The sequence below is a fragment of the Populus nigra genome, chromosome 19 (genome assembly GCF_951802175.1).
Source record: "Populus nigra chromosome 19, ddPopNigr1.1, whole genome shotgun sequence".
In the NCBI taxonomy this organism is placed as follows: Eukaryota; Viridiplantae; Streptophyta; class Magnoliopsida; order Malpighiales; family Salicaceae; genus Populus; species Populus nigra.
This window is the reverse complement of record NC_084870.1, coordinates 3,697,781-3,719,678: the sequence shown is the minus strand read 5'-3', so window position 1 is coordinate 3,719,678 and position 21,898 is coordinate 3,697,781. Positions and strand designations below refer to the sequence as shown.

Here is a 21,898-nt window from a genome sequence, read left to right as displayed (position 1 = left end):
TTTTCTGCAAAGCTATACCAAAAAATTTTAGGTTTGGTTGTAACACCTAATCTAAGAATAATATTAATAATAAAATTAAATTTGTATCATCCAAGTTTAAATGAGTCTGGCTGCAACATCGGACTCAAGAATATTGGATGTGGGTTTGGCTATAAGGTCATGTCATAAAAATGTGATAATTAAATAGATTAATTAAAAAAAAAACAAATCAACACGAAGGAAAAAACTAATAAAGAAAAAAAATTTAATTAATTGGGTTAACCCTTTAAACTAGGCTGTAGCAATCTAGTGTTTTAAAGAAAAAAATTAAATTCTTAATCAGTTTAATAGTAAAAAAAAAATCAACAAAAATAATTATGAAAAAAAAAGAAAATATAAAGAAGAAAGATAATTTTGGAAAAAATTAAAAAAATGAAAAAACAAACATGGGGAAAGCTAAAGCTAAAACTAAATTTAAATTCTCAACCAACTCAATATTGAAAAAATAAATTTGACAAAGATAATTTAAAAAAAAATATGTGGGGGAAACATTGCAGTTAAACAAAAACCATGTAAGGGAAACACTATAGTAATCTATAGTGTTTTTTTTTTTTAAAAAAAGCTACAAAACTAAGTTTTCAACCAGCTCAATATAAAAAAAAAAAGCCGACAAAGACTATTTTCAAAAAAAAAGAAGAAGTCCATTTTGGGTAAAAGAAATGAAAAAAAACATGTAAAAAAAAGCGAAAAAAAACACGTGGGGAAAGCTATAGTGTTTTAAAGAAAAAAACTAAATTTTCAACCAGCTCAATAGTAAAAAAATAAAATGAACAAAAAAAATTCTGAAAAAAAAATATGTAAAAAATGACAATTTTGAAAAAAAAAGAAAAACAAAAAAAATGTGGGGAAAGTTAAAGTTAGATTCTCAACCAGCTCAATATTGAAAAAATAAATTCGATAAAGATAATTTTTTAAAAAAAATATGTGGGGAAACACTTCAACAAAACAAAAACTATGTAGGGGAAACACTGTAGCAATTCATATTTTTTAAAAAAAAAAACTACAAAGCTAAATTCTCAACCAACTTAATCTAAAAAAATAAAATCTACAAAGATCATTTTGAGAAAAAAAAGAATAAAAAAATCATAAAAAAAAACAATGTATGAGAATATTATAGCAATTTACAATGTTTTAAAGAAAAAACAACATAGTTAAATTTTCAATCAGCTCAATATTTAAAAACATTTTGAAAGAAAAAAAAAAGAAGTCAATTTTGGGTAAAAAAAAGGAAAAAAAAACATGTAAAAAAAAAAGAAACAAAAACCAAAAAAAATGCTACAGAAAAAAAAACAAAAGCAAAAAAAAAAACACTACAGTGAAAAACCTACGCTTTTTAGAGTTCTTATTAATTTTGTTTTCAACATTAAAAAAAAATTATGGGTGGTGTTGAGGTTTTTTTATTTTCAAGAAAAATTTTAACTGCAAACTAAAAAATTTATGTATCAAATAAATTAAAAATTATATGTTCTAATAAATAATAATAAATATGTTGATTTTAATCAAAGATTAAGATGAGAAGCTAAGATAAAGATATTATTTTTTTAAAAAAAATTAAATATATTGTTTTAGTTTTAAATTGGATCCCTAAAATTTTTATAAAATAAATAACAAAACATTAATTTAACTCAAACTTATTCAAACTATTTTAATAATATAACTAATTTATTATCAATTATTTATATAAATTTAAATTTCTATATATTTATCAAAAATTTCAACTCAACAATAAAATTGATGAAATATAAAATGGACTTGTTAAATAAGTTATTATTTATTTATTTCATCACAAAACATTGAAGTCACAAATTCAAATTAAATTTCATTAATTTACAAACAAATACAATTTTATAAAATCTCATATAAACCCTAACATGTACATATCGTACATTTATACAATAGATTTCTATTAAAAAAAACTATAAAACAAGTAAATACCCAAACAAAATATATATACCGCAAAAACATATAATAAAAAGTAACATTTTAAAATTGAGTTCAAATAAAAAATAAATTATTTTCGCTACTTAAAATAAAGCATTCTTAATAAAATTCAAATCAATAAGAATGGTAATAAAATTGCCAGGGAACACCCATGTTGCCCTCTTCCATTGATAAGAAGGGTCTGAAGATTGATCGTTCACAGAAAGAAAAAGAAAAGGAAAACGAGTATGAGAATTAATTAAAACAAAGCGTGTGATTAATTATTATTATTATTATTAGACAATATCTTGTATCCGTAGCAAGTCATATGAGCGATTGAAATCTTGAATGTGATTTGATGGGGGGAAATTATGTTTCTTTTCTACCGTCGATTCTTTAACATGAATTTTTGATAAAATAAAACATATATTTATAGGGAAGATAGCGATGATCAGTTCAGTTTTCTTAATAGACTCTTATATTATACATCTATCAAGTACGCTATTATTAAATAAAAAACTACTTATAATCAATAAGATTTTAATATTAATATTTATTAAACTTTTTAGAGCTCATTATTTCATTCACGTGAGTGAATCGCATCTTACATTATATTACTTAATTTAAGCATATAGCTCATTATATTATTAAATGATAATCATATATTAAATTTGATATGATTTTCAATGCTGTTTTTGTGTATTATTTTAAACTATCATATAAATTTATTAATATGAAGGTCAATAATTACATGACTTGATTTGAGTGAATTGAGTATAGGATGGTGGGTTCTCTCATTCTTTCTGTATAATAGAATAAGAAGAAAAGAGGTCCAAACCAAGTCAAAATTGCTAATACTATAATAATTTGAACCCTTTAAATCTATTAAGAAAAAAATTCTATGTAAAATAGTATGAATTTGCATTCGAGACATATGTAAACAGAAAAGGAAAGAAAATAAAAACCCAGAAGCCTTAGCTATATGCTTAAATTAAGTATTTGCATGCTTGGATTGGATCTTAGAAGGGGCGAAATAAAGCAGTCACACATGCTGAAAAATGAAGAGTGTATACTCCAACTAATATTAGTACCCCCTTTATAACAAAATAAAAAATAAGTTAACACAGATTAGGTACTCTTTACTACCACTATATTAGTACAAATTCCTGTTTTGAAGACCTTAAAACACACAACAATGCAGTTACAAATGCTACGATATTAAGCAGTAACATAAGATTTACAGATAATTATACGAGGGATTGCATTTTGCCAATCCCTTTACACTGTGAGAGCGTGAGATAATGCGCTTACAATTTTTGTGAAGTTTTGATTCAAGACAGTTGGCATTCTGCAGCATTGGTCTCTCTCTTCATGAGCAATTTGTGTCATAACTCGCAAGTCCAAGCAACTCGGGACCTTCCAGTCGAGGATTATTCTCAAAGCTACGAGCAAAATTAAGGATAACTTCGTTTACCCACAGGAAAAATAATTGTAATTCCTTCCTTTATACATGCTTCTTCACTTGTTCAGACATATATAATATACAGGGTTCAAATGCATGCACACTTGTTCACATAAATATTACATCCAAGGCTAAAAGCAGTTAATTTATGCAAGTCACCCTTCCATCTTATAACTGACATGTGCTAATACAGATATAGGCAGAAAACAGAATATGAGAATCGTGCTTATCTTGCTTCCATATGGCTGACCACAACTAGTTTGGGATTAAGGCTTGGTTTTTGTTGTTGGATTTTTAATATCAAGCACTATTTTCATAAGATCTAAAACCCTGAGGAAAAGATAAGGAACGAACGAACCTAGCATCACACTAAGGTCCATAAGTACCACATAGGGACCATTACAACCAAGAGAGAATGAGATGCCCAACAAGGTTTTAACACAGGGCTTTCTACTAAATCAAACTCTCTATTATTTCGGAGAAAAAAGAAAAGGCGGTGCCTAAGCAGAAAACAACAGAAAATGCAAGTGAATATCCAGTACACACATCAAGCATCATGAAGTTGAGGAACCCAGAACGAAAAGCAAGATTTACATCTTTAGAGAAGGGCAATAATGACCAAATAAGAAAGTGTCAATACAGCAAATAAAAGTAAGAAAGCCTACTTGTTCAAAGGGATGTGTTCAAAAGGCCCACTGGTAGGAATTGTTCCACATAAATCATTGTTTGAGACATCCCTGGAGATACAGGAAAGATAGTTAACTGCTTTTAAGCTTCTGACCATTTCACCTAACTACCAGAAGCAAACAAATCCTAGAAAAATCTAGGAATTAGTTAGCATTTATTTTTCATGAAATAACATAGGATGGGTCTTGTTCAATATAAGGAAGCCACTCAGCTTTTTCACCTAACATTTTTGTTATGTTCCACCACAGTAATGACTTTCACATTACATCTTTTCTTACTCTGTTCAACAGCTCAGAGCATGTGGCTCAGGGATTTTTTTTTCCCACTTAAGTGTATGGTGAATCATGGACAGTCCTGATATTGGCTTCTTTTGAGGATTTTGTAAGTAGAGAAAATTAACAAAAGCAATTCATTTCTTTTCAACTAATGGGTGTGGTTGCACGAAGATGAATGCTAGGGTTTTCTAAGAACATTTTTCCTCAAGGGAATAAACGATAGTAGACAGAGTCCTTTCAAGATTAATTTCCTTAGCTGATTATCAAAGTAAATCTTCTCTTCATGCTAAGAAATCCTTCTTTTATCCAAAACAAAACAAGAGGGAAGTCCTTACACAACTTTGAGGCTTGCAATATTGGAAAGTTCCCTGGGGATTGATCCAGTTAATCGGTTGTCATTAAGTCGTCTGCCAAACAAAAACCATGATGAGAGAAATGAGGGACAATGTATCTTACAATTCCACAAACTATGAACCAGAGCAAGTATACATGTGTGAAACTCTGTGTTTGTGTGTGTGTAGAGAGAGAGAGAGAGAGAGAGAGAGAGAGAGTATCCAGGACAAACTAGTGAATTTGGAAAGCAAATGTACCAAACTTTCAAACCAAGAGGGAGATAGAGAAAAAGAAAATCCTTGAAGCATTTCAATCATAAATAATGTTAGAGTTCCTTATACTCACAGAAAGACAAGAGACTTCAACCTCCCCAGGGAAGGAGGAATGGTTCCTGAAATGTTGTTGTTATACAAGTCCAAGCTAATAAGGCTCTTCAAGCTACCTAGCTCACTGGGGATAGTTCCTTGAATGTTGTTTTTATAAAGTTCCCTACACCAGGAATGATGAGAGAGGTTTCCCGTAAGTAGGCAAAACCCATACAACAAATGCAAGTGACTCCACATCCTTGAACAATATGCACATGTAGACCAACAGAGGCCACTGGTCCCAAATTAAAGAGAAACCAAAAGTAGAACCCATTCTGATAACTTGCAAATACTATCAAGGAGAAGATAAAGGAGGGACAACATACAGGTATTGCAAATGCTCTAGCTTTCCAAGTTCAGGTACTAGATGTCCAGATAGATTTGAGTTTCCCAAGTCCCTGTAGCAACATGAGATATGAAAGGAATGTTACATAATAATTCTAAAGACTGGTTGAAATAATTAATAAACATGAGGAAAAAAGACAGCATATTTTATGCTAATTAAGGAAATTCTATATAATGGAGTAATCATTGCCCAAAAAACACTAAAAAGCAAAAGAACAGATTACATCAAAGGCTGTAAATCAGAAAACATGGCATCCTAATCAGAATTTGACACATGACAAACATATGACAGGATAGAACAAGGTGTTCTCCCAATACAGTGATGCTTTATATAGACAATGAGATAATTTTTATTGTAATTGTAACCATTAAAAGAGAGGTGCTTTAATAAAACAATTACTCAAGTGTAAAATATTTCTTGCTCTTTTTATAAAGGAAACAATCAATAAGTCAATAACTGTTAAACGACATGAATGATAAAATGACTGCTTTAATAAAACAATAGAAATGGAAATGAAAGCTGATCAACTAGGAAATTAAAGAGACCAGAAAGTAAAATTAATAGCCTAACATGACAAGCACAAAAAAAAATAAAAAAAATGCAGCATAGAAGCCACAAAAATCCCATAATTTCTGACTGCTTAAGCACGTATATTTGAGTGAAGTGGCACCAAATGTTGCATTTCTCCCTTCCACCAAAACAGCATAAGAAAAAAATTATTTCACAATACACAATAAGAGAATCCCATGCTCTGCATATTAGATACATGTGCTTTTAAACATGGCGTGAAGGATCCAACACTTCTCTCAAACTTACATATGCCACTATCAGTAATTTTTTAACATTTTTTCCCCCTCATCTTAGCAGTTAGTCACTCAAAGCATAAATGAAATTCACAAAGCCAATCTTCGAAGACCTGAACTAAGTCATCTTACCTACATATTATGCAAAATTATCCTATAAATTAAGATCAAATTATCATAGAGCAAAGAAAGGAAACTATGACTATAACCTCACACCCGATAAAACAGAATACTTTCTTCAATTTTCAACACTACTGAAGATTCCACGCAAATTTATAAAGCTATGAAGTAAACATACTCTCAACAACTTGGACACATCTTCTTCTTGATTTTTTTTTTTTTAAAAAAACCCTCCAAAAATCCCACAAAAACTTAACCAAAACGTAGAACTGTCAAACAAAAAGCCCTAAAAAAACCCCAGGAATCAAAAAAGAAAAACAAATACAAACCGTAAAACTAAAAAGAAAAAAAAAAGAAAACACAAATCCTTAAAGAGCACAACAGATCTTACAGGCGAGTGACGCGATTATCCTGGTTGCAAGTGATGTGAAACCAAGTACACGGGTTAACAAGAGTCGGATCCCAGCTCTGGAGGACATTATCCGGATCCGATAAGCTCTTTCTTAGTGTGAACAAGGCATCTCCTTCTGAGTTACCATTGACCACTGTCAAAATAAAAGTCAACGCAACAGTTAGACTTGTCCATAGCCATGCCTGTGCAGCCATGGTAGGAGATAGTGGTGATTTTGATTTCAGCTCCTCTGCTCTTCGAGAGAGAGGAATCAAGTTTTTAGGGTTTGGTTGGGGGAGAGAGAGAGTGTGTGTCAGTGGAAAAGGGAGGATCGGCTTTGGGAATAACAGAGCAAAACATGGGGAATCGGCTTCTTACTCTTTTCTTCTTTTTTCAATTCACCTTTTACTGTTTTTTTTTAATATATAAAATGAGTTTTTAATTTTTACAAAATTAAAATTAAAAAAAATAAAAATTTGAAATATTTGAGAGTGTGATATCGATTGTTTTTTTAAATATTGTTTACTTAAAAATATATTAAAATAATATTTTTTAAAAAATTATTTTTGATATCAACATATTAAAATAATTTAAAAATAAAAAAAATATTAATTTAAAATAAAAAATAAATAAAAAAAATCAATTCTTTTCAAAAACGATTTTAAAACTAAAAACAAACAGACCTATAATTATTTCATTTTAGATCAAAACAGTTTATTAATTATTCTTCATTTTCAAATAAAATCAGTTAATTTTTTTATTAGGATAATAAAAAAATTATGAAATATATTTATTATTATTAAATTAATTAGAGATAAATTAATTTTTTAACATTTTATTAGTGCTGTAAAATAATTAAATTATCTCTGAAAGTAGAAAAAATTAAAGCTTGCGTTAAGATATTTTTGAATTTTTGCTTTTTAAAACATAGTTAAATAACTAAATACCCTTGAAATTAAAACTTTTATAATCATATTTATTTAAGGATTATTTAGTAATTTAATAAACATAAATAATATTAAAACAAGTCGCTGACATGTGCATTACATGTATCAACACATAGGTATTAACTGTACTCTTCGAGTGGTGCATGTTACAACCCATTACATCCAAACTCCAACTTTCAAGGCAACGTTCAAATCATTTTAGCGAACCCTTCATAATAATGTATGTGATCAATGGATATCCGATTTGATGTCAATGATTTTTTTTTTCTCTCTCTCCATCTTGATTTTCACATTTTACCTCTCAAATTTTCAAAACAACCCTTTATTTTTTTTCTTTAGAAATGGTCTCTTATTTTTATTATTTTTTGTTTTATATTAAATAATTTATAAAATTAAAATTTTTTAATTTCATCATCTTTCAATTTTTTATGTTAAATTTGATCCCTATTCTTTGATTACTATTTATTTTATTTGAGATAATTGTTAAATTGGATTATTTTTTTTATGATTCCATCCTCCTTTAGTTTTTTTTCCTACCATATTTGATCATTATTTTTTTATTTCTAATTTTTTACTTTAGTAAATTTTTTAAATTGATATTTCCTTTCTAGTTTCATCATTTAACATTAAATTAGTTGAAAATTGAGATTCTTGATTGAGTATGGGTCTAGAATTGAACAGGTTCCGAGTTTGGAAGAATAATCCAAATTTATGATATTTATCTGGTTTTGCTCTTTTCTTTCTTTCTTTTTAAAGCTCATGTTTTTTTCAGTTTTATCCTTTAACATGTATTTTGAAAATAACTCGAGTTATCTCGGGTCTTTTTATTTATCGTTCTTTGTTGAATTTATTTTTCTAAAGAAACCTTATTTTTTATTTAATTAAATTAAATTAATTGATTAAATATAAGTATCAGATGCTTACTTAATGATATTTTATTTAGTTTGCTTTTCGAGTCTTTACTCTAATAGCTCATATGACCTTTTTCAATGTTGTCGTGTAGCCTTTTGCATTGAGGTTAGGACCATCTCTTAAGCTCTTTTCTAGTGATTGGGTGATGTCTATAACGGAGAAAAATGAGTCTCCAATAATTCTCCTTTCAAGTATAATATTGGAAGGAAGTGCATGTTTTAAAAAAAGATTTGATACTCAATTGTAAAAATCATATGCTGAATGGTTTTTTCTTCGGTTAGGAAATCAACTTATTGGTTTTCACAAGACAAGATATTTTTTGTTACCTCATTTTACCTTAAAAAGATCTTGGTAATTTGCAAGTAAAACTTGCTATTAGGAGAGAGCCATGGATATTGCATAAATCAGATTTTGTACTTGATATATCTAAATATAAATCTAAAATAATTATTTAAATTTAACTTGAATCTAATAAGGTATGAATTTTTTTATACCTCTCAACCAACCTGATTGAGTTTCAAGTATTCATAACCCAAATTTAAACTTGAAAGCTATAATTTAAATCTATTTAGTACATAATTTGATATACATATAATATTTTCGAACTTTAAGATTATTTATTTATTTTATATCAGTTTCAAGTCGGCTAAACTAATATTCAAACCCAGCAACTTTTTATCTTCGAATTTCTTACTCATTCATGTTAGGTGTAGAGTAAAATTGTATCTCTATCCTTATCATATCACAGTATGCATGTTGATATAGATTAGGATCATCAATGTCTTTTTCAATATTCATCAACTTCTATTCACTCAACCTATCTGTTCAACAACTTTCTATTGTTGTTGAAAGTTGTTTGTCTCCTCTCGGACAATTAGTCTTTCACTTGTTTGTCCGGCAGCCCGAATGTGTCTAATGTAATTAACTGTTCCATCTTCTTAAAAAAATCTTGAATTCAAATCCTTTCTTGATAAACAAAAAAAAAAAACCTTTTAAGTTATTACATTGGATACACAAGTGAAGATGGAGAAATTATTTCTTCATATTGAGTCAAGGCCAAATTAGATATCTCTTACTCACAATTGAAATATGAAGATTATGAGTGAGTAAAAAAATTGAAAAATTGATTAAACCGATAAAACTGAAAAAAAATAATAAAAAAACTAAACTGTAAAATTTTGAAAAAACCGACCAGTTCAGTTTTGGTTTTATAAGTCTGAAATCGAAAAAAATAAACCGAATCTAAACCGAAAAAAACAGAAAAAAACCGAGCCAAAACTGAAAAAACCGAGCCAAACGGGTTTGAACTGATTTTTGTCCTAAAAAACAAACCGAAACTGGTCGGTTTGAATCGATTTCGGTATTTTAAAAAAAAATTTGATTAAATTACTATTTTTAATAAAAACTGAACCAAAAATAATCACTTCAAATAAATATCAGCTTATTCTGCGATTTTAGTTCATGTAAAGCTCTCACATCCTCGAGATTGATCTTGTACTATTCCAACGTATTTTAAAGCATGCCCAGTTGTTCATGTATACATTTTGCACAATGCGACTTAAAGCATCACAAATCATATGTTCAAGGCAAAAAATCAAGCTCTTACAAGACCCAAATAAGTGCCAAAAAGGACAAAACTACTGGTACTAGGCCAAAAAAAAGAAAATATAATAACAATTTTATAAGTAATTCAAGCTTCTTTATTAATTTCGGTTGGTGAGTGTCATTGAGAATATAATTTATAGTCTTTTTTTAATAAAACAAAATGAAACAACTAATAAGAAGGTTAGTCAAAGTCTTCCAGCAATTCGGGAGAATAGAAAGAAAGCAATTCATGGTAAATTAATGTTCAACATAAAAATATATTAATTTAGTAAATTAGTGTATATAATATTTTAATTTAGTTAAAATTCTCCAAACACCAAAAAATAATTATATTTCTATAATATTATATTTAAAACATTTATATTATATGTATAGTTACATTTTCAAAAATAAACTATATATAAATATATAATATAATAATTTTTTTCTTCCATTATATTTTTTATATCCCATTCTTTTTTTTATAAGTAGTTAAATATGTACATTTAATGTTCTATATATATTAGATAAATTTGAAAAAAAAAACATTTTACAGCTCATTTTTATTGCATAACCAAACATTAAAAATATTTTCTAATTTATTTTTTTATAATATTGTAAAATATCAAAAAATAATTAACTATTCAAAAATGAAATTACTTCTAAAAAATCCTAAATATCCTATAACATTTTTGGTGCACGTTAAATCACTAACTAGATTTTAGTTACAGAAGGCTGAAGTCACTAACTCCCTCTATAGAAATTGAAGAGAGAGCGCTTTGATTCAAATTAGAGTGGTGAGTACGTGACATCTCTTCTCTTCTTGGGGTTTTTTTTTTTAGGGTTTTTGCTTTGCATTCACTCTTCAAATCTTTTAGGTAGTTTTGTTTTTAGAGAAAAACATCTCTAATTCTCTCATTTTTCATTGTCTAGGCGTAGTTTTGAGGTTGACTCTTTGTTGGTGTAATTTGTAAATAAATAAAGAAGAAAAATATGTTTATCTTATATTAAAAAGAAACACTATATCCTGAGTGTTTATAATTGTGGGTTTCTATTATGTAGTAAATTATGTGAAAGTCATGGTGAATGAGCTCTCCTAGTAGGCTTCACAATGCTATTATATGGATATTTATAATATCAAAATATGACACTTGAAACTTATTTGTGACTGTTGGGATAAACCCTATTCAATTTAACTTAAATTATAATTGTTTCATTAATAGTCATAATATTAACAGATATAATGTTTCAAGTCTAATAAATATATTACTACACAAAGAACAAATATATAAAAAAAACATATTTTCTTCCATTTGTCTTCTTTTCTCATTCTTTTAAAGGTTTAGAGAGTTTAGTTGAATCTTGAAGGTGTTGTCTCTATATGGAACAAATAAACACCTTAAAGATGGTATTTTCACGCCTCTAGACCACCTCTTTACTTGTCCCCATATTAAAAATTTATTTATAATTTTAAGGTGTTTATCTAATGGAGACAAATTTGAATTCAAGCGTTATGGTTGCTAAGGATGTCAAAATTCAACTAGATTGTTTTAATGGTACAAAATACACAAGGTGGATGGACAAGATGATGTTCCTACTTACTTTATTAAAAATATACTATATTCTTAACCCAAATCTGCATGCACAACCTAAATCATAAAAATATAAATCTGCTGCTATTAAGACTGAAACGTGAGGAAGATGAAGTATTTTGTCAGGGGCATGTTTTGAATACTCTAACTAGTCGACTTTATGACAACTTCTCCAAATTAAAGTTACCAAATGAACTTTAGACTGCCTTAGAGACACACTACAAGTAGGAAAAATCCGATTCTAATTATTTTCTTGCTTTAAGGTTTTTTTAGTATGAGATTACTAACATCAAGCCAATCATAGATCAAGTCTATGAAATTCAAATGTTGATATCAAAACTTAATGATTTGGATATCAAAGTTTCTGATTCACTTTAAGTAGGGGTTGTTTATCAAAACTTCCTCAATCATAGAATGAATATAGAAAGAAGATGTTGCATTTAACAAATAATAACACCTTTGAATAGTTTCAAACACACTTGTAAATTGAGGTTCAATCTCATATGTGTGAATTGCAAGCAATAAATTCTAAAGTGAATTTGGTTAGTGAAACTAGTTTGACAATGACTCAAAACAATCTGAAAGTATAAAAGAAAAGAAACAAATTCAAGAAGAAACACAACACTAATAAGAAGCAACATGATACTAACAAGAAGCATATGGTTTGTTTCTATTATAGACATAAATGGCACTACATAAAAAAGTGCAAATTCAAGAATTTCAATAAAAAAAGTAGTTTTTTCCAAGTGAATATGAATGAAAAAGACAAAGTCAATGAGTTAGTTGTCATGATTTTGAACATTCAAATTGGAGTGATTACTGAGTTAAATATGGCAACTAGTGTTGTGAAGACTTCAAATTGATGGTTGGATTCTGGTGCAACAATTCATATTTGCAAAAACAAAGCATGGTTTAAAACTTATAAGGAATTAATTGTCTTTGGTCAATATGTTTCATGTTCCTGAGATTAGAAGAAACCTTGTATTTGCTAGTCTTTTGAGCACGAAAGGGTTCAAGATTATTTTAGAGTTTGATATGGTTATTGTAAAAAAGAGTGGGATGTTTGTGGAAAATGGTTATTCTTGTTGTCATAACCTGTTTTTAGGTTTTCCCCTTAATATTTACCTTTTTCCTTTCAAAATAAAAATAAAAAACAAAAGCATAATAACAAGAAGACTAGCAACTTGGCAAAAGCAGGTCGAGGAAAGTTTAGGATATATAGAAGAATCAAGCTAAAATTTTGGATGAAATTATGAGCCTAATCATACCCCACTGTACACAAGACTAAAAAAACAATACAAATTCAAGGTCAAATTAAATGATTAGTGGACGGATCTACATAAAAATTAATTCTAGGAACTTAATTAGATGTTTAATAGGCTAATTTGATTTAATCATGGGCCAAATTAAAAGTTTAATTATGTTTAAGAAATAATTTGGGTCAAATTAAAAGATTTAATTAGGTGCAAGGACTTAATTATACTTTTAATAGGTCAAATTAATTTTATTAAGGATTTTTTTATGAAAAGAAGTTTGGGAGCCCAATTAGGGCTTAATCGAGAATATTGGAATTTTGAAGGACTAAATTTAATTTTTTATGAAGTCAATTGATTGAAATTAAAAATAAAATTCCAAGAAAATCAAAGTTTAGGATCAATTAATGGTTATATTGAAGAGATTTATAACCAATGATTCTTTTTGAAAAAGACGTTAAACTTCAGAGACTCAATTTGTTTGAAAAAAGGGGTGAAATGAAAGTATATTGAAAGTTTAATGATCAATTAAGGGTCAATTTGTATAAACCCAAAACTAAAGACCAAAATAAAAAGGCGTTGAAATTCAGAGTTGGTATTGGAGTTCAGCAACAGTAAAATTGCATAAAATTAAAAGTTCGAGGTCAATTAGGGATGCAATTAAAAGAAATCAAAAGTCAAAGGACTAATCTGAACTTTAGTCAAATCCCTAATAAAAACCCTAAGAAAATCAAAATGAAACTGTTTCACTTAAATGAAACGGTGCGTTTTGACCAAAACGATTTGTTTTGGTATAAAAAGATGTCATTTTGACTAGCACGAGAACAAAAAAAAAAAAACAGAGAGAGATGGTAGATGACTTGTCGTCTGACTACTATTCATCATCTTCAACCTTTAATACTAGAAAGGTTGCTCGAGTGGCTATTTTTTTAAAGCATTTAATGCTTTATCACTCCATCAAATCAGACAAACCATATACCATTATGATGGCCTAACATTGTGTTATACTCCAATGTAATTCTTACTTGTTGATTTCCCCTACAACTGTCATGACGCCACCCTAAAAAGGCTAACTCAACAGCCTTTAGCAACCGAATTTAACAGCTCATAATGACGACTTTAAGCCAACGATTGAGATCCTTCCCAGTTGAATCAAGGGCTAAGAATGGTCCCCAATAAAAACAGGATGTCCCTCTTCCACCCCTATAACAAAAAGAGTGGATTTCAGGCATTGAAGAGCAAGAAAAACGGGTGTGAAGTGAGCAAAAAAACTAGTTTTCTTCTTGCGTTTTTATCTGTCAGCCCTGCTCTTCTCTCTCTCCGTATGGTTTCAGCCACTACATTAGTCTTCTTCATTGATCACCGTGTACCTCCTTTTACTGCCCATCCTCTTCACCTCTTCCCTAAATAGCCATGCCACTATAAGACTCTTCTTCTTGCTTCAGACAATAATCTTCAACAACGGTGTCAGGAGCAACTCTGGCAATGCCTTAGCCAAGTCGGTGAACCAGCAACAACAACTATATACCCTCCATGCCAATTAATCTTCTTCTCTCTTCCCTCTTCCACCCCTTGCAAACCTTTTCTCATTCATTACACGCAGAACGTGAATTCACATTCTGCAACAGTGGAAATAATTAGCCATTAACAAAAAAGGATTGTTGGGCTTGCAGTTGCCTAACCCATTCCGACCAGGCCAAACTTGGGCCTTGGGCTGGATCCAACCATTAAAAAACAATTCCAAAGACCATTTTAAAATTATTTATGAGTTCGTTGCTTGTTTTTCTAACAATTTTGACTAATATTAGATCGTAAACTTGCACTGTAAGATACGAACCCGGTATTAAAATATCTAATTTTTCCAAAAAAAACCCAAAACTTCTTTATTTAAAAAAAAGATATTTTGTTTTCGTGCATACGGTCAAATCCTAAAGGTTCTTTATATATATTTCCTAGAAAGATAAAATCATATTTTAAATGAGAAATAGATATCGTGATCGATTTATGATCATCCATTAGTATTTGGCTAAAATACCAAAAATCCCATAATAATTAGTTATTATTCGGAATGTTAGGAATTAACTATATCTAAGAAATAAATGCAATGTTAAATATAGACCTTAGAATAGTTAGAACTTAATCCAATAAAGTAGAAACTTCATCGTGAAGGGAGATCTGCCTTAAACGGTAGACAAGATCAACGAATAAAAACATGTCCTGGAAAAACTATCCACAAGCAATGCAACCTACTTTAAGTAGGGTGTAATAGGGATGATGTATCTTTCCCTTGCACAACTAGTCCACATACCCAAACTTTCGCAGGTCGTTTAGTTTCTTAGTAATTATAATACTAGATGGCGACTCTTGAACCCCATAATCATAACTTTATGATTAAACCCAACGCCCCTTTAACTTCCAAAAGGCAGTTTCTCCATTCGATGTCATGCACATCATGACACTTGTAATGACATTTTTAAGTTTAGTATTAATGAAATCAATGTTATTTCTGCCTATATGGTTGAATCTACTTCTTTTCTTTGGCATGCTTGATTATAACATCTAAATTATAAATATTTGAAATATATATATAAGCATGGTTATATTTCACATCAGCATGATAATAATGACAAGTATGAAGTATGTATTCAAACAAAGATGACAAAAAAGATCTTTTCCTAAAATTGAAAGAAAATCTCAATTACTTGAGCTAGTACATCTTGATATATATTAAATAAATGATATGTTTAAAAGGGATGGGAGAAGAAATTTGATAACTTTCATTGGTGATTATTCTCGTTTTACCTATGTTCACTTGTTAAGAACTAAAGATAAAGTCTTTGAAAAATTTAAAGAATTCAAGAAAATGGTAGAAAATCAAAAGGAAAAGAAAATTAAAATTCTTAGAAGTGATAGAGGTGGAGAATACTTTTCTAGAGAATTTTCTACATTTGTTGATAATATTCTAAATCAAAATATTCTTAATAAATGCATAATAATTACACTGAGAAACTAGTAACTAGAATGTTTAGTCAAATCACTTATGGCTTTTCTAATATTTGAGGGATCATGACAGATTACTAAATATTGTACTTGATCTTCAAATATAAATCAATCAATTATTAAATTGATAATAAAATAGTTTTTTTAATCTTATTCTATTTAAATGATGATTTATATTTGGACTAACTTATTAGAGAACCTAATGAGTCACACTAGGGGTGAGCAAAAAAACTAAAAAACTGATTAAACCGAGAAAACCAGAAAAAAAATTATCGAAAAAACCGAACCGTGAAAAAAACCAATTAAACTGATTAAAATTTTGAAAAAACTGATTGGTTTAGTTTGGTTTCAATTTTATAAGCCTGAAACCAAAAAAACTGAACCAAATCAAATTGAACCCGAATCGAGCCAAACCGGAAAAAACCGAGCCAAACCGGTTTGAACTGGTTTTTTCCTAAAAAATCAAAATGAACTGAAACCGGTTGGTTTGAACCAGTTTTGGTTCGGTTTCTGTTTTTTTTATATAAATTTGGTTTAGTTAATTTTTTTTTATAAAAACCGAACTGAACCGAAAATGATCACCCCTAGTCACTCACATCAGAACCATTGGTTAGAAATTAAAATGGAATGATTAATTAAGTATGACTTGATTGTAAATAAATTTTAGAAATTGAGGATTATAACATAGTTAATGCAATGGATTACAATTCTAGACCTAGAAATAATCAAGTTAGGAGTTAATTGAATAAATTTTTAAAATTAGCTTAAAATAATATATGTGATATTATTTAAGGGAGAAATTGATATTTTAACATTTCTAGGTACAACCCAGCCTTGAAACAATTATTTAAATCCAAAAAGAATATATGGTCTTCAGGTGATCTTTCTATAAATCCTAAACAACTTTAGATATGTCTAGTAAGATCTTTAGGACTCCTAAAAACATTAAATTTATCATTTTCATTACTTGTATGTGTTTCATGAAACCCAAGAAAAACAATAATATAGGCAGTACACTAAACACCAATAGCGAGATTTGTGGAAACTATAAAGATTGAGGTTGTTGGAATAGCTAAATTAGAGATAAAAGACAAGAATGAGAGCTTGGTTAGTTGGGTTGGGTGAGGCTGGGCGGCGGGTTATTGGAGAGAAAAGAAAATAATATAGATAGTACACCAAACACCAATAGCGAGATTTGTGGAAACTATAAAGATTGAGGTTGTTGGAATAGCTAAATTAGAGATAAAAGACAAGAATGAGAGCTTGGTTAGTTGGGTTGGGTGAGGCTGGGCGGCGAGTTATTGGAGAGAAAAGAAAATAATTAAAGAGTACTATTTATATAAAATACTTTTTAGGGTTATATTTTTAATTATAGTGGGCTCGTTTGATCGGGTAAAGCAGGTTTTAAACATCCCGACCTGTCACTTGACCCATGATATCTATTTTTTAAGTTTTTTGACCACTTATAATTTGTAATATCAACGTTAACCAACTTTGATGAGTTGATTGAGGTTGGATAATATAAATTTTACAAATACCCTGGTTTTTTTAACACCCCTAATACAAACCTATAGTTTGAATGAGCATGGCAGCATCCTAAATGGCAATAAGGCAGGCAGCTGCAACTTTTAAATCCTTCTTGAGAGTTATCAACAAGATGTAACCAATTTTCTACCGTAACTGAACTCAATTATAGTGTCTATTTTGAATTCAATTGATAAATAAATTATAATCACATGTTTGGAAGAAGAAATAGAATTCAATTCATTTTGTTTTATATATTATCCATGTCATCTTCATCTTGTTTCTTCAAACGATCTCTAAAAAAGAGAGATGAATAGACGAGTACTTTGGGAGGTTAGTTTTAACATTAATTTTTTTCTCTTTATTGTAGTAAATTAGAGGAGTTGATCTCTTATTTACTTTTATATCATTCTAAATATAAGATTTCATTAAAACCTCCTAATTGAATTCAATTTAAGATGTTCCAAGCATGTTGTAAACTTACTTACACAATGCTTAAGCTCCCATCTTTGAAGATATATAACTTATTCTATATGGAAGTAAATAGACATTACTTCATCTTAAGGTTCAATAAAGCATGCGCTCTAAATCTGATTTTTATTTGAAGAATCTAACAGTTATATCCAATGGAAAAATGAAATTACAAATTCTTTGAATTTTTTATTTAAAAAATAGCATAATAAGTTAAAAATATTGACAGAATAGCACATTTCAGCCTATCCCAATTCTAAATCACGACAACTTACCCTGTCGTGAAATTAAACACCATCCTCCCTTCTTAATATCATGTTTTGTAAAGAAGTCATGTTTTGTAAATGCGACATTTACTTAACATCGTGTTTCTCAATCACAATTTCTTACATATATCATGTTTTGGAATTGCAATAAGCATAAACTACATTATTTCACTAAATGTTTTTACATTTATGTTGTTTTGTTAAAATTTTAAATTTTATGTGCTAATAATCCAAAATAGCCTATTTTGTTGTTGGGTGGCCATACCTATTTTCTCTTGTGACAGGGTGTTGGCTAGCTTAACTATTGTTTGATGCTTACTTGTGTATTTCTCACAAGGCTATGGTAAAAGAATCCTTTCTTCCATGCATGTTATGTTGTTTGTTGGAGTAAATTATAAATTAGTCTATCTAGTTTTACAAAACAAAATAAATAGTCTTTCTAGTTTCAAAAATTAATTGATTATTTTTTTATTTGTGTTTCAAAAATTAATTGATTATTTTTTTTATTTGTGTTGACTATGTTTAATTTATTATTTTTTTATTTTAAAAATTGTTTTTTTCTCTAATCAATTTTTCATATTTATTTTAACTCTTTTTCATTTTTTCTATTTTTAAAATAAAAAATAAAGTTAATTAAAGAAGAACATTAAATGGAAAGAAAATTAGTTCGGGAGTCAATTTAAAATATAATGTGTGTTTGACATTATAATAATTGTTATTGTGATTAAAACATAAATATTAACAAGTAGCAGCTACAAAAAAAAGAAATTAAGAACAAAATTAGATGATCCCTACATTACAGATTCAAAACTTGCTACTGGAAACTTCAAGTTCTTTCTAAGACTAAACATATGGAAATGAGATATTATCATTAATATAGTTCCTAGGGTACCCTTTTTTTCGCTTATTGATGGACTAAGATTTATCAATATTTTTTAAAATAATTTTATGTTAGTCCAAACCCATTTTAACGATGGTCCAAGTCTTGAAGGATCCCAAAACAGTTTGGGCTTAGGTTGCGCACATGGGCCCAATGGCACCATTCTTGTGGCTTGGCCCCTCGAGGCTCATATAGTGTGTATGGGCCCAAGTGCTAGGTGCACAACCTGGCACCTCTTGGGTCTAAGTTGTGTACCCGGTCTTTTGGGCCTCGACAAGTAGCCTGAGTCTAGTCTTTTGAGCCCGGCTTGCACCCAACATCTTCCCTTTGTGATTTTTTATTAACTCAGACTTTTTAGCCTAAATCCTATTTTATCTCCACCCTAAGGTATCCAAAAGTCTCCCATGGGTTACCACATTTGCATCTCATTAATACAAGTGTAAGAGATATTTATCCATTTTTAATATTTATGTCATAGATATTTGTCTTTCATTAATATTTATTTAAGGGATATTTATCTCTTATTAATGTACATGTAAGAGATTTTTATTTATTAATGTTACTAGGGTGAAATGAATTTTTTGCCTCCTCATTCAAGCAAAAAAAAAAAAAACTAAATTCAAGAAGTATACATACTTCTTAAACCACACAAATAAAGAGTTGATAATTTTTCTATTCTCAACATATATATATATATATATATATATATATATATATATAACCATTTTCTTTTCTCTTACAGAACATTTATTACATGCCAAAACAAAAACAAACAATCTTGTTCTTGAAGTTTAATGCTCTTTTACATATTTATCATACTCTCTTTATAAAGATACTGACTTAAACATCCGAGAATCCTGAAATCCGCTTGATCAAATAGCAAGAACACTTGATTAAACCTATTATACAACCACCAAAATACATCGTTCCTAAGCATCTTTGATTTTAGAACATCATCACTTATGTTGCAAGTTGTCGAAAGCATTGAAACAATTTCATAGGCAGACCACATATTATCATTTAATTAATTTTGATCTCAACAAGAATTTTGTTGGAGTTTGATTTTTCAGTCCCCTACTATTAGCTCTTAATTGGGCCTTGGCCTAACTAAAGTCACACATCCTATATCAGCATAGTATCTCTACAAGATTAATGGGGCATTTGGCAGTGCGGTTAAAATATTGTTTGTCTAAAATTTAAATTTTTTTTCTTCTTAAAATTAATTGTTTTTCGTATTTTTGGATCTTTTTGATGTGCTGATGTCAAGACTAAAATTTAAAAAATGAAAAACCATTATTTTAATGTATTTATAAACAAAAAAACACTTTGAAACGTAACATTTACTACACTCCTAAACAAGCCCTAAATGTGTGTTTGAGATGAGTTTGGGTTTGTTTGGTGGGGTCCACAAATAAAAGAGTAAAAAAAAACATGTATTTATAACTTTTAGTGAGATATGAATTGTCATTAAAGGAGTTGTACCTCCAACAAAAAAAAAAAAAACTTAAACTTACCTCACCTCACCACTCTATACTTTGTTACAAATTCAACAATTTTCTTCTTTATTTTTGTTCACCAATAGTACTCCTTAAGGTCTCGGCATATTTTAATACTATCATTGTGCATTGTCAACCTGGATTCATGAGTTTTTTCCAGTACTTCATCCTTAAGCATGGGATCATTATGCATGCAAACCTGTTTGTCAAAAGCCACTAACCCATCACTGTAACACATTTGCTAACATTCTCAAAATTTCTATTTTGTACTTAATTTTCACAATTTATTTTTCAATAATACATTTTGGAACGAGAGTTTACATTGACCTGATAAATTGGTTCAGGATTTAGTCGATTTGAGATCTGGATCGGTTCGTGTTGAAGATAAAATATAAAAAAAGAAAAACTTAACTTACTTGGTAAAAAAAACCCAAGTCAAGTCATTGACCAAGCTCTGACTTGATTAAAATTTGGCTTTTAACCTATTGATTTTAAAAAAACAATTAGTCTAAACAATAAAAATTTATCGTATATAACTTATAACCAAATCAAGTTTTAAAACTATGTTTTGTATATGATAAAACTAGTTGTTTTTGGTAGTTTGATGGTAAAATATTATTGACTTAAAACATCATTTTATTTCACATTAAGGTAGTGTTTAACATTGTAGAAACTGTTATTTTTTAAAATATTTTTTATTTAAAAATACATCATATTAATATTTTTTTAGTTTTAAATTTATTTTTGATATAAACACATCAAAACAATTTAAAAACACTAAAATAATTAATTTGAAACAAAAAAAAATGAAAATTTTAAAAAGTACAGCACAAACTATTTCTAGAAAAAATTGTGAAAGTCAAGCATTATCACAAGTGAGAAATAAAAAAAAATAAAAAAAAGAAGTTGTTTCATTACTAGTGGTCTTCATCTTTTTCTTATCTTCATTTATTTATTTATTTTTGAAATGGGAAAAAATGGAGTTCCATTTCTGATAGAACTATCCATTACTTATTGTTAAAGAAAAGAAATATGTGGGCGTACTTGGCTGACTTCTATCAATGCAATGATAGATGAACTGTTCATTAATATCGAAAGCTATCAAAATTAATTAATAATCTCATAATGATTGATTGATAATTAATATAAGTAAAGATTAGGTGGGTCCTCCCTCTTTCATGCCTTCTATATAAAACCTTATGAGCAAAAATACGAACACTCCCTCTCTCTTT

The 21,898-nt window shown here is 28.8% G+C and overlaps 1 protein-coding gene across 1 annotated transcript; it reads right to left on the bottom strand.

The window, feature by feature from the left end:
- Positions 1–3,029: 3,029 nt before the first annotated feature.
- LOC133680546 (leucine-rich repeat protein 1-like) lies at positions 3,030–7,113 on the bottom strand. The gene is made up of 6 exons (XM_062103554.1): positions 6,742–7,113; positions 5,408–5,479; positions 5,062–5,205; positions 4,719–4,790; positions 4,087–4,158; positions 3,030–3,401 (listed from the first exon to the last, which is right to left on the bottom strand). The coding sequence occupies exons 1-6, from the start codon at positions 6,954–6,956 to the stop codon at positions 3,329–3,331; spliced, it is 648 nt and encodes a 215-aa protein (XP_061959538.1). The 5' UTR covers positions 6,957–7,113; the 3' UTR covers positions 3,030–3,328.
- Between the last annotated feature and the right edge of the window lie 14,785 nt (positions 7,114–21,898).